At 41.9% G+C, this 13,952-nt stretch overlaps 1 protein-coding gene across 3 annotated transcripts in view; it reads right to left on the bottom strand.

Moving 5' to 3' along the window:
- The window catches only part of Pard3b (par-3 family cell polarity regulator beta), a 997,480-nt gene extending 994,615 nt beyond the window's left edge, over positions 1-2,865 (bottom strand). Inside the window, exon 1 of one of the 3 annotated variants that reach the window (XM_031367697.1) lies at positions 2,247-2,865. In XM_031367697.1, the coding sequence (XP_031223557.1) occupies positions 2,247-2,366 (120 nt within the window). In that variant the 5' untranslated portion in view covers positions 2,367-2,865. The remainder of the gene's footprint in view (positions 1-2,246) is intronic. The other 2 variants (XM_031367695.1, XM_031367696.1) reach the window with 2 other exon arrangements.
- Between the last annotated feature and the right edge of the window lie 11,087 nt (positions 2,866-13,952).

Below are 13,952 nucleotides of genomic sequence, written 5' to 3'. Positions count from 1 at the left end.
TTACATTTAGTTCTATGATATAAATTATGCTTCCAGTTCAGAGTAGCAATGGCTTTTTAACACCTTTTAAGGTCTAACTACAATCCATTAAAGATCAGTGGTTATTTTTTAAAGATTATTTATATGCTTTTAGATTACCTCTGTACAATATATTTCTATACTTATGCTAAATTTCTCAATGTACAAGATTTGAGGACATACTTTATTGCTAATGAGTTAAAAGATAAATTTATCATCTCAGTAAACAATTCTTCCATGAAATCTACTTTAATAATTTGTGTAGATTATATTGTTACTGCTAAGCTTAATCAATTTTCATAAGTCAGTGAAATATGATTTCAAAGGTAACTGTTTACTTAGTCAAATCCCAATTTTAACTGAATCATATGAAATAAACAGTACATCAATGTAGCAATAGCAAAAAAAAAAAAAAAAAACTAAACAAAACCTTCATTGCGTTAGATTCCTACCTCGATTTATATGCATCTAAAATCTAAAATCTTTCCCCCTGGGCTAGTGAGATGACTCAGCAGTTAAGAGCACTGATGGCTCTTCCAAAGGTCCTGAGTTCAAATCCCAGCAACCACATGGTGACTCAGAACCATCTGTACAGCTACAGTGTACTCATACACATAAAATAAATAAATAAATAAATAAATAAATAAATAAATAAATAAATCTTTAAATCTTTCCCCCTACTTCAATTCTGTTGTGAAGAATACAATCTAGGGAGGATGTGTAATTCTTTAAGACTTTCCCTCTACCCTCTTCCCATTCCCTTTTTTTTAAGTGTGGGGTGTGTGCACACAAATATGCACACATGAGTGCAGGTGCTTTCAGACTGGATCCTTTTAGATTTGGATTTACCAGATGTGGGTGCTGGTCCTCTACATGAACATATGTACTCTCAATTGCTGGTCCATCTCTCTAACCTCCAATTCTTGACTGTTCAAAGTAAAATATACATGTACCTATCAAAAGTCTTTCTTCTATACACTAATTCTTAGGTGAAGTATTGAAAGTACAGGTATTCCTTAAATCTCTAAACTAAATACTTGGGGGTGGCAAAACGGCTCAGTGGGTAATGGTTCTTGCCCCCAAGCCTGAAGACCTATGTTGATCTTGATCCACATGGCACCAACCTGGGCAAGTAGTTTTCTGACCTCCACATATGCACAGCAGTATATGTGTACCCTCCATCTTTGTAAACTATGTACTCGGAAAAAGAAAAGTGATTTCTATACTTTGGATAACATATATGTCAGTAAAATTACAGTTTTTCATCTCAAGATTGGACTAACTTGTTGACTATAGTTTACAACAAGTATTATGCAAACAAATATTAAAAGAACTGTTGTCTACTAAAATGAGAGTTTGTGGCTTATACAAAACAGGCCATGTACGAGCTGAAACAATTTTAAAGGTGCTTTTCAGAGAGTTCATTTAGAGGTTGCATAGAAGAAAACAGAACTCTTCACAAGTCACCCAGACACCTGACAAGAGTGCTGGAGTCCTGCCATTTGTGTGCTAGCTTTTGACTTTTACTTATTCCTAACTTGTGGGTCATCCTTGTTTTGGGAGTAACCCAGAACCCAATATGATGCTTATTAGCTATGACTCATAGAAACTGTGGCATTCAGACTGAAAACACCCCAGTGAGCTAGCTGGTCTAAGAGCAGCATCCCCACTGGAGCTCCTCCTGCCCAGGTCACTGGGAGACCTCCCATCAAGGGGAGAACTCTAAAAGCGCCAATAGCTATAACTTTGGAGGTGTTTCTTGAGCCAATCAATGCTCCAACTCCAAGGAGCCTCCTTAGGGCGGGACTTAGAGGGTCAGAAACCACACTTCAGGTGAGCAGCACAGGCAACATCACAGTGTCCCCCTGCCAGTACGTTCCGGAGCCCTGCTACTCAAACATCTGGGACTGTCTTACAGAACAGGCTGAGTGTGTGGACTTGGGAGTAGGCCTCAGATGGCGGAGGTGTAAGGACCCCCTCAAGTGAGTGGGATGCCGCCATTTCTTCTCAAGACTCTGACTAGCAAGACAGGGCTCATTGGGTCCCTTAAATTAGCAGCCTGCAAAAGTTATAGCTGCAGGCAGCTCTCTCCAGCCGCTGGGGGTGATCTGAGCCCCATAAAAAGCGCCACCTGGTCCAGGGCGCCGGGCAGGTGCGTGGCCTAGGACACTTCCAAAGTGTGCCCCGCGGCAGTCGCGCCCCATGCCCGCCCCTGCGGCGCCCCTCACCTGGTCCCGGGTCTTCAGGTACCGCTGCAGCGCCTGCTGGGTAAGCTCGCGGACCCGCAGCTGGCCGTCCTTGCAGGGCACCACGATGCTGGTCCTCCCGAAGCACACTGTCACTTTCATCCTGGCCCTGGGCTCTCGAGCTGGGCTGGGCCGAACAGGTGCCTGGCCCCCGGGCACAGCCCCTCCGTCGGGGGACGTGGGGCGGACACCACGCCGTCCCGCGCGTACCTCCGGGGCCCGGACCCACGGCCGCTCCCCTGCAGCCCCACGGGAGGCCGAGGGCGGGAACGCGGGCGCGGAGACCGGGGGAAGCGGAGGGTCTGCCGGGCGCAGGCGGAGGTTCCACGCGCCAAAGTGAAACTGCGGGTGCGGCCCGGCCCAGCCCAGCCCTGCCTCTGGCGGTGGCCCTGGCGACCGTGGCAGGGCCGGCCCCAGGCCCCGGGCTGGAGTGGGCGGCGGCGGCGGCGCGCGAGGCCAGAGTTGGGAGGAAACTTTTGCGCCGGCTCCCAACTCCTCCGACGCGCGCGGCGCAATGGGCTCCCTCGGCCCGCGGGCCAGCCTGGGCCCGGCTCTTAAAGGGGCCGCGGCGCTCGCGGGCCACAGAGCGCTCCGTGGCGTTGCATCGGGCCCGGGGTTGCACCGAGTAACTAGACCTTGGGTAGCCTGTTGCCCGCACTTGGTTCTCTCTCTCCCTCACACGTCCAAGGAGCTCCGGGAATTGTAATGGGATCTAGGAGCTACCACAGGGGAATTGAAACCGGATCTCATAAAGCACACTTGGAATAGATAGGAAGCTGGCCGAGCAACTCCCTTAAAATGAGAGTTGGAACAAGGTTCATGGAAAGCTCCGGAGCAGGTGCTTTTTGCCACGCCTTCCAAAACAACCATAGAATTAAGGTATTGAGAGGTGGGACTGACTGAAGGCCAAGCTCTTGGGGCTACTTCTGGTGCCACAAGAGAGCTAGCTAAGCTGAGGGAACTTTAAGGCCACTGTGCAGGTGCCAAGAGTTCCACCAAAGATCACACCCAAAGTCCAAATATGATAGGGTGTAAAAGTTTACGTTTTCCTTTTGAAGGGGGACTCCCTTTGTGCATTTGACCCTTGAGTCATGATTTCGCAGGTTCCTATCCTTGAACACAAGGTATGGGGAGATTTTTCTGGTCAAACAGTAACATCTGCATCCTTAATTCTGAAGTAAACAGCTCCTTTGAGCTGGAAAATAAAATAAGTTCCCCCTTACCTGGTGCAGAAAGAATAGCACTTTGCCTGCGGGGTGTGGTTCAATTTAGAACTTTTCCCTCGAGTCATGGGTTTTCAGCACTGAAAGATTCAGAAATGAACCAGACTGGTGCTCAAAACTGAGCAGGTCATGGAGCTGGTTATGGTACAAAGAGCACAGGTCCTCCTGTCTACACCTCTAGTGGATCCTGGCAGTTTTATAGCAATGTAGTGCATCCAATAAGGTCCCAGGGGGAGCCTCCATTTCCTACCAGAGTTGCTCCTATGTCAACTTAAATTGAGCTTGGCTTGCTTGTGATGGTTTGCTCTTCAATTATGAATTTGGGAGTTCTGATCTATTTACACTCATTTATACATTTAACAGACGTTGATGATGTTCCAGGCAAGCACCTTATTCAATGTCAGTGGCCACAAAGAGGGTCATGTAAACTGAGTCAACTTGGAGAAAATACACAGTAGACAGTCTGATTCAGTTTGCAAATCTAACAGTGATTTAGGTAAACCAAAGACAGAATCGGGTTTTTGTTTTTTTGGTTTTTTTGGTTTTTTTTTTTTGTTTTTTTTTTTTGTTTTTTTTTGTTTGTTTGTTTTTGTCATAAAACCAAACCAAAGAGCAATCTCCTGAGGCAAGGTTGGAGGCAGGATCACAAAGTATGTACCTTCAGGGACTATCTCCAGCTTTTAACTACACTGCTAATGTTGTCTCTATTCGCCTGCTAATGCTGTCTCTATTCGCAGTGAAGTGGGCTCACAGGTTCTGGTGTGTCTTCCACAGGAAATAGTAAAAAATCCAGCACATGCAAATACCAGGCCTTCATGAGTGACCTCACGTTATACTGAGAATTGCAGGGATGTTTGGAAAGACACAAAGCAAAGATTCCCAGCTGAGAAACTAGTGCCTGCTGCTTCTTCCATGCTGCCCTGTCCTTCAGCTCGTCCCCGAACTGGTCTTCCACTCCAGTGGACCAGTCTTCTCTTCCCATTACAAACTTTTGCACCCTTCTGTAAGTTCTCCTCTGGTACCCAGAGCCTTCAACTTCCTGGCTTTGAGAGTCCCCGTGTAAGCTACAAAGAACACACAGACTCACCTCATCCCACTCACAGATTACAAGCAGGCCTTATGGAATGCAGCAGAATCCATGCCTACGTTAGGTAACAGAAGGCTGAAGCTACAGTGGGATTCGAGCAGGGCATCTCGTGTACTTTCAGAACCCCACACTGGTAACTGGGAATAGGGCTTAGTGTTTATGGTTCATGTTTATTAAATAACCATGTTTAATTTGCTTTTCAGCCTCATAACTGCACACATAGAAGCAATTCATCATATATTAAGAAGAGCAACACAGTCATCCATGCCCCACAAACACCTAAATCAATATTTCATGCCCTGTGGGCTTCCTGGGCAGAAGACAATAAATAATTTGCCTTGATTGAGTAATGCTGGAGGAGTCTAGACCTGGGTTCCATTATCTTGTGTTTGCCTGCTGGGTGACTGAACATTGCCTGTGCTGTGAGATTTCCCATTTGTTTCCCAATAGTTCAGTAGGCAATCACACTGGCCACTATTATTGAACTGCCTAGACTCAAAGAGGTATGATGAAAATGTCAGGTACCCTGATGGGTACTGTGGGGCCGGGGAGCAGTGGAGCTATAAATGCTGGCCCAGAACAAGAGTGGGGTTGAAGCATGTCCAAACCCCAGAAATTTCATCCTGACATTGGCAGGAGTAGGGTTACTCCTTCCTGCCCCAGGCCCCAGCACCTCTACCTTTACCACCAGAGGAAGTCACATAGCCTAGTATCAGGTTAACCTCTCTTTCCCATTATATGATCATGTCATGCAGCACCTGGAATTCCTCCTTATGCAAATGAGGCATCCACAGTACCCTGGGCTCAGCCAGTAATGTACACTCACTTTCAAAGCCCCTACCCACCCCTCAAAAGTTTAAGTGCCTTCGTTACTAACCCCCATTAAACGAGCTATCTCAATTAAACAGTCTCCCATGAGTCTGTTCTTAGCAATCTCGTCTCTCCATGGGTCTCTTCTGCCCGCCCCTGGCCATTCCTGTAACACATCCTCTCACTGGATCCAGCAACTCGTGGTAGGGGCCAACAGGGGTGGGGAGGTAGAGTCAAAACAGCAGTGTACATTGACTAAACAATAATACTTGTTAATCTATGGTTGACCAGTATCCATCTCAATGTTTTATTCTATTGAGGCAAAAAAAAAAAATTGGGCTTTCAAGGAATCAGTTACAACAGTCAGTATTTATCATAGGAAACTCGTTGAATTGGAGATAATCTTACTTTTGAGATCCAGGAAGGAGTGTTATAGTCAGGTAAAATGGGCACTGTGTCACATAGATCCTCTGTCTTGGCTGTGATGGATAATGCTGTAGGATGCTGTAGGATGCAGTTTCTTCGACTACTGACTTGGATCCCTTGAATATTTGCCAAGTCAGGTGGTAGGTGGCAAAAGGATTGGGTAGAAATTCCACTTTTAATTTTTTGAGATGCCTCCATACTGCAGTTTCCAGTCCCCATGATATTATAAAGCGTTTCTTCTCCCTCATGTCCTCACCAACACTACTGCCTTTTGTTGTTGATGTAACCATTTTTCCTGACATGAGGTGCTCTACATTTGCATTACTGATAACAAGTATTTCTGAGTTTCTCTCATAAACATGTTAAGTGTTTGTATGTCTCCTCTTGAGAGATGTCTATTGACATCTGTCATCCATGTGTTTGGGGTCTGGGGGTTGGTTTTGCCGTTGATGGTTTTGTTCTTTCAGTACCTTATGAATGCCGTATATTGCCTCCTAAAGAGAATGTGTATAACACTGTCCAGCACTTTCTGATTAGATGTGAGCCCATGTATCCAGTCCTGCTTCTTCATACCTGTGCTTTGAGCTCTTTTTGAAGTAAATCCTCCGAGTTCCAATATCTTGAAGCATGTCCTCTATTGGTTTTGGAGTTGGTTGCTTGGTTGGTTGGTTGGTTGGTTGGTTGGTTGGCTGGTTTTGTCTAGTTGCTTTATAGTTCTTTAGCACAAAGTATTTAATCAGTTTAAACTGACTGATTTTTTGATATGGGTAGAAACCCAGGTCTAGTTTTATCTTTCTGCAAATGAATATCTAGTTTTCCAAGCACTGTTTATTGAGGACATGGCCCTTTGCCAATGCCTGATCTTAGTACTCTTGTCAAAACTAAGTTGACAGAGCATGGCTGGGTTTACTTCTAGGCTCTCCATTATGTTGCACTGGTTTACATGTCTCATTTTATGTCACTAGCCTACTGTTTTGGTTATTCTATGGGTGTCTTTATGGGATTTATTCTTCTAACACAAAACACAGGCTGTCTTTCTGCTTATGGGTGTCCTCTTCAAATTCTTTATCAAAATGGTTTTCTCATGAAGAGCTTTCATCTTTCTGACTAAATGCATTCTACATAATCGTTAGCAGCTATTGTAAATTGAATCACTCCCTTGATTTGTCAAATTATCTGCTACCGGGTTATAAAAATGATGCTGATTTTTGTATGATGACTTTGTGTCCTGAGACACTACTAAATTTACTTAATGTTTTTAATAGTTTTCTGGTCGTGTCTTGGGTTTCCTATAAGACTGGGTTGCCTATGAACAGTGACAGTTTGACTTACTTTCCTAGTGATAAACACCATAACCTAAAGCAGCTTGGGAAGGAGAGTTCCAGCTTACAGCCTGAGGGATGCCGCAACAGAACCTGAAGGAAAGAACTGAAGCAGAGGCTATGGAGGAATGCTGCTTCCAGGCTTGCTTTCCCGTGCTTGTTATGCTTACTTTTAATACAACTCAGGACTGCCTTCCCTGGAGTAGCACCTCTCACAATGGGCTGAGTGTTGCAGAATCATCCTCAATCAAGAGAATGTTCCCACAGAATCGACAGCAGTCAATCTGATGGAGGTTTTTCCTCAACTGAGGTCCCTTCTTCCCAGGTGACATTGACTTGTGTCAAATTGACAAAAACTAACCAGCACACTTACCCTTTCCAATCCCAGTCGCCATTTCTCCTTGCTCTTGCCTAATGGCTCTGTATAGGATTTCTAGTACTATGTTGAATGTAAGTGGACATCCTTGTATCATTCTAGATCTTAGAGAGAAAACATCCATGCTTCCTCTATTTAAGATGCTTTAACTATAGGCTTACTCTACCTATAGCCTGTAGTGTGTAGTTTCTACTACCGTGCTTTGAGATCTGGGCAGACGGCACTACCAGCCACTGCCCTGGTTCCCTTGGATCAGAGGATGAAAGACATACGCACACATTTGCTCATTTGTAACCTGCCTTACTGCTCAGTGACTGGGCTCTTCCAAGCCTCCTGTAGCTTGCATGACCTTCCCTTTACTCTTTGCTCAACAATCTAAATCTGCCTTCAACTTAGTTGCCTGGTTACTTTCTCCTTGCTCAGCACCCTAAATCTGCCCTCAGCTTAGTTGTGTTTCTAATCTCGAGCATGCTCCTCCAGGTCCAATCAGGGAAGCAACCAATGGCCTCTCCACCTGAGATCTCACATAGCTGATGGCCCTCTCTCCCTCGGAAGCATGGCGAATTCCCTTTTCTCCTCCTGTATCTCCTAGCCTGCCTACAGGAACCTGGAAGTCCTGCCTCTTAAGCCCAGTCATTGGCCACTGGCGTCTTCATTGATCAATTAAGAACCAAATGGGGAACAGGACCTTCAGTCTTCACACGCAAATTCCTAGTCAAAGAATCAGAATCTCTCCCTACAATAGTCCTTTAGGTCTTTCCATATTGTTCATTTTTTATTGTAAAAGAAAAATGTTGAATTTTGTCAAATGCATTTCCTGTGTCTACTAAAATTATATTTTTTAGTCATTCTGTTGATATAGTATGTCTTATTTATGATCTCCATATACTGAGCCATCCTTGTATCAGCAAAATGGGTTCTAATTGATTATAACGAATAACCTTTAAATGTGCTCTGGATGTGGATTGGCAGTATTTTACTAATGATTCCTGCATCTATATTTATCAAGAATATTGGTATATAACTACCTTTTACTACTTGGGTCCTTGTTTAGTATCTAATATTAATTCATTTGAAAGAATTTTGTCTTCTTCAATTATTTGAAATAATTTTAAATGAATTGATATAAATTCTTCTATAGATGTTTGATAGAGTACAGAAGTATGGTCTTGCTTCTCTTTAGTAGGAAGCTTTTTGTTGCTTATTCATTGTACTTTTTACATTTCCTGATCTACTCAAATTTTCTGTCTCTGCATGACTCAGTCGTAGTATGTTGACTGTACCTCTGCTGGATGTTTCTGAAGCTCTCCTGGAAGTAGGAATAGAAGCACTGTACATTTTGAGGAAAGTGAACTACTCTCTTTGGGAACAATCAGCCTTTCTGACAATCCATCATCACACATTAACTGTAAATAGATCAAAACCCCTACAAAGGATGTAGTTCAACTATCCTTCTTTAGACCGAATTCTACTCTGTAGACACTAAGATCTTCCTTTACCTCACATACTTCAAACAAATCTGGATCATGGAATGTTTTCTCTTTAAATTAAAATAAGTTAAGAGAAAGCAAGGGCAGTGTTGTGAAGATGTGTTGAGAGTTGGTTATAGTTAAATGCCTTTCCTCAGCATATGATCTTCTGTGACGATTCTTAGGAACCACGAGTGCTATCAACTGGACATGTGTGCCAAGTCCTCCAACTACTGGGCCTTTCAGTTGGAAATTTATAAGAATGATCCAATACCATTGGTCAGGGATGCTCTCACACAAGCTCAGTTATCCAAGGACATAAGCTAAGGTAAGAACTCCACCTGTGGCTCATTTATGTTCTCCTACATTGTATTGAAGTGGGCTGGTATTCCTGCTATCAGCAGAAGGTAGAGAGAACTGAGATTGGGCCCTTGGATGTGTCTGTGCACAAATGAGAGTCAAGCAGAGATAGTACATTAGAGCTATGTCAAACAATGTTCCAGGCTTCCTGCTATGTGGTAGTAGTCCAGGTATACTGTCTCTCTGGGTCAAATGTAGTGATAATCTTACTATAATGTATAACATGAGTGATGTTTCTAGGACATAGTAGACAAGAAATATCATCCTACCTCACCTTTTTTTTTCCACTTTGATAACCAGAATTCTTTTTTTTTTTCTTTTCCAAGACAGAGTTTCTCTGTGTAGCCCTGGCTGTCCTGGAACTCACTCTGTAGACCAAGCTGAGCTCGAACTCAGAAATCCTCGTGCCTCCACCTCCCGAGTGCTGGGATTAAAGGCATGCACCACCACCGCCAGACTGAGAACCAGGATTTCTTTACTGTTTATTCTTTTCTTCTTGAGACAATGTCCCATGTTAGCCAGGCTGAAAATGACCTTGAATGACTGATCCTTCTGCTTGCACATCCGGAGCACTGGGGATTATTGGAATGCACCATCCTGCCCAGCTAATTATTTATTTTTATGAGTCTTGAAATATCTTCTACAGAGAAATAGCCCAAATGATATTTCAATTCATATACATTACCATTCTCCTCAACAATTTCCAAAGCTCAAATAGAAATAACTCTGTAATGAGGGCACCAGGCTCACAGCAAAACTAATAATCAGATCTGTACAGTACTTCTCCACAGTCTATTCATTATTTTATCTGATGCTCACAAATGAATCCTGCAATAATTCTCTACTACCTGAGGACTATAAAAATATAGAGCTGAAAAGAGCCTTGAATTTCTTTGCTACATTCTCATTTTATAGATAGGGAAATTGAGAGCTAGTGAAGTTACTTAACCTACAATATTCTGTTGCATAGATGAGGACCAAACTCACTCTGATCCCAGACTGTCTGGCTCACAGTCTAGTGCTCTCGTAACTTTCTTGTTAAAACAACGGGTTCTTCACCATCATGAGCAAGGCTGTGCTGATAAAGAGCTCATTCTTCTGCCTATGCCTACAGTTTCAATTTCAACTTGACATTTTGCACTTTCATTCTCACACAATTGCTGTTCTTGAAAAGACTAGCTGGGTGTTAAAATGACTAATATAAAAACTGGGAAAATATGAAAGTATTTCCAGCAGGTCAATGACATACTCAGATTAGTGCTTGGTGGAATGCAGAAAACCTAGGAGACAGACAATAGCCCCTGTTTATTCCATTCCATCTGCCATTCATTCCTTTATGCAATGCTCTTCATTCAATACTTACAATCAACTGCACTCAAGGTGATTCTGAAGCCTTGGCTCCGGTGGTAAAGACAGATAATAATTGACTACCCAAATGAACAGACGTTTGTAGGATGCAATGCAGCATAATGGAAGATCTGAGCAACAAGCTGCATGGTAGAGAACGATGTGGTACAAGAGAAACCATTCAGGTGAATGGTGACAAGAAGAATCTAAAAGAAAAGAGCAGCAAATACCTCTGAGATAAGTCCCAAAGTCCTTGCCTTTTTTTTAAATTTAATAAAATCATTTTGGTTCCTGGATCATTAAGAAACCACATAAAAGAATTGAGAAATGAGATTGGCAAGATGGTCTACAAAGGCTTTTCCTCAAAGACTAAGGTAGGGTAGATGAGCAGGAAGGATGGATTATGAGATCATCCAGAATTTACAATACACTGAGTAAAGTAAGATTTAGAAGAAAGAGAAAAATCAACCATTTTCTAATTTAGGCAATGAATTGAGAGGACTTTTTAGTAAGGGCATCTTGAAAAGTAGAGAGATCTGACAGTGGCGGAGAATGAGAACTTCTACTGGGACATTGTAAGTTGGATACCTGTAAGGGAACCAAGTAAAGTTTTCCATGAGCTGTAGAAACAAAATGTGTGGCTCTAAGGGGAGTCTGAAAACTGGATATTTGATTTAAGGACCATTTAGAGTTTGACTTACCAGACAATAAGATATTATTCAAAGCAATTTAAACTGAAGAGGCAATAAACTGGAAAGGGCTAGACTCATGAACAAAGTCAGAAGAGTGGATGATGATGATTGTGAATGACAAGTTGGTATTGTTATTCTACTGTAAGTATCCTCAATGTCAAAGATTAGACAGGAAAGGGTGGTACTGCGCTAGAGAAGACTCTAAGCAGAGAACAGGAAATTGAATGTTAAGAATAGAAAGCAAGATGGTTTGACAGGACCAGATAGTCTACATTGGAACATAACATAGGCCATAAGGTTAGGAAGATATGGGAAGAGGGAAATGACAGAGAAGGGCTATGAGAACCAGAGTAAGGAGTTTGCTTTCATAAGCCAAAGAGAAATGTTGTATATGCTTGAGCAGAGGAATAATGAACAGAAAACATGGCTTAACATCACTTATTTTGACAGCTTCATATAAGAAGGCAGGGAATAGAAAGCGAACAAAACTTGACAAAAATCCAGAAGATGGAATTGGAGACGTGCATGCAAGGCTAAATTCAAGTGAATTTTATGTGTATTTGTAAACTGTTCCCTGCATTTATATAAGTTTACCTAAACCATCGACTATATGATTATTGCTCACCCAGTTTTTATAATCTGTGATTCCATAAAGGAGATATGGGGATTAGGATTCAGGTCTTAGGATTCAGACCCAAATGAACTGAGAAACACAATACCTCAAAAGAAGGATCTGAATATAAAAAAAAAAAAATAATTACACTCATGGTGAAAGATCTGACAGGTCAAAGGGAATATGGAAATGCAAATAGAGGGAAGCATAGCAAGAAGCTGTCTCTATCATCAAGGCCAGCTGGATAAGAGAAGAACATAGCCAGCAGAACTCATAAGTGGGGTTGCCAGGCACAAACTGAATCCATTGCAGGCTCTACTGTTGTAAACTGGAAACATATTCAGAGGAAGGGCTGTTAGAGAGGAAGAAGGGTGGAAACTACGAGAAGGGGAGAGTGGAAAGGAGAAATAAATGGGAAGAAAGAGGAAGGAGGGAGGGAGGGAGGGAGAGAGAGAGGGAGGGGAGAGAGGGGGAAGGAGATAATTCTACTAGTTGCTAGTTTACCTTGCTTCCTAATATGGCTGAATTCCAGTTCACAAAGGCAATGATGGGAATATCCGAAACCAAACATGATACTATGGTCCTAAGGTCAGTAATCTTCTATAGGAATTCCTAGAAACATTAAGTCTCAGTAGAATGTTGAATTTAGGAAACACACACAATTTCCAATTCAAATTGATATATTCAGAAAAGTGATATTTATCAGCCTAGGCTAAGCTGATGCTTTTCTTGGGTGAAAGTACTTCTACATTTACAAGCTTTTTTTTTCCTTGATTGCCAAAATAACTATTAATTTCCATAATCATTTAAGAAATAAAAAATTCCTACTTTAACTCAATCATCAAATTCAAATTAATCATTTTGTTTAGCTATGATTGCATAGTACTATAAGCAGAAAATTCAGAAAAAAAATCCTATTAATATTGAATACTGAAATTACCTAACTACAGTCCTATCAGATAATATTTCATTTATTTTATATGCTATAATTTTATATAATAATCCATGAATTTATGATGGAAGCTTTAAAAGACTGAGTTTAATGCTATGATTTCTTTGTATAAAATTATTTGAGAAAGCCATTTATTTTACTTTGTATGTACATTAATTATAAGTGCTTTATTATTGCAATACCAGCAGGAAGCTTGATTTAATTAGTATTTTTCCTTCAAGAGTGTGCACCATTGTTACTATACATACTTGTTACAACTCTCTTACAATGACCTCCACCTCCAGAATATGAAATAAAGAATGTGAATAGGGAGCTGGCTAGAGGAGTCAATGAGTAAAGGAACCAAGCCCGATGATCTGAGTTCAGTCCCTGGAATCTACATGGGGGAAAGAGAGAATGGACTCCCACACGTTGTCCTCTGCCCACCACATGCTTGTTATATCCTTGTGTACTCATACACATGTCAAAAGATAGACAAATGCAAATGTAAGAAAAACAGTATGAGTGGGTTTTATATAGACAGCATATCTCCTAACACGAGTAACCTAGAAGCAAATTGCTGTTCATTTGCCAAAATACAGTAAATAAAAAAATGGAAATATGCTGTAGATCATTTATCATCAGGAAGAAAACTGTCTTCACTCTCGTTGTCTAGAGCAGTGGTTCTCAACCCTCCTAATGCTGTGACCCTTTAATACAGTTCCTCATGTTGTGGTGATGCCGGACCATAAAATTATTTCAATGCTATTTCAGAGCTGTAATTTTGTTACTGTTATGAATTGTAATGTAAATATTTGATATACGGGTAACTGATATGTGACACATGCAAAAGTGTCATTCAACCACCAAAGGGGTCATGACCCACAATTGAGAACTGATGGTCTAGAGAATGAGAGGCTAATTCAACTAGTCCTTCAACATCGTGACATATTTGCTCTCACTCAAATATATGTCCACTCATGGCTGTAGTCTCTACAGCTTTACAAACCGAACTAAAGGAATCACAGAGGA

The sequence above is a fragment of the Mastomys coucha genome, unplaced genomic scaffold (genome assembly GCF_008632895.1).
Source record: "Mastomys coucha isolate ucsf_1 unplaced genomic scaffold, UCSF_Mcou_1 pScaffold14, whole genome shotgun sequence".
In the NCBI taxonomy this organism is placed as follows: Eukaryota; Metazoa; Chordata; class Mammalia; order Rodentia; family Muridae; genus Mastomys; species Mastomys coucha.
This window is presented reverse-complemented; position numbering and strand designations above follow the sequence as displayed.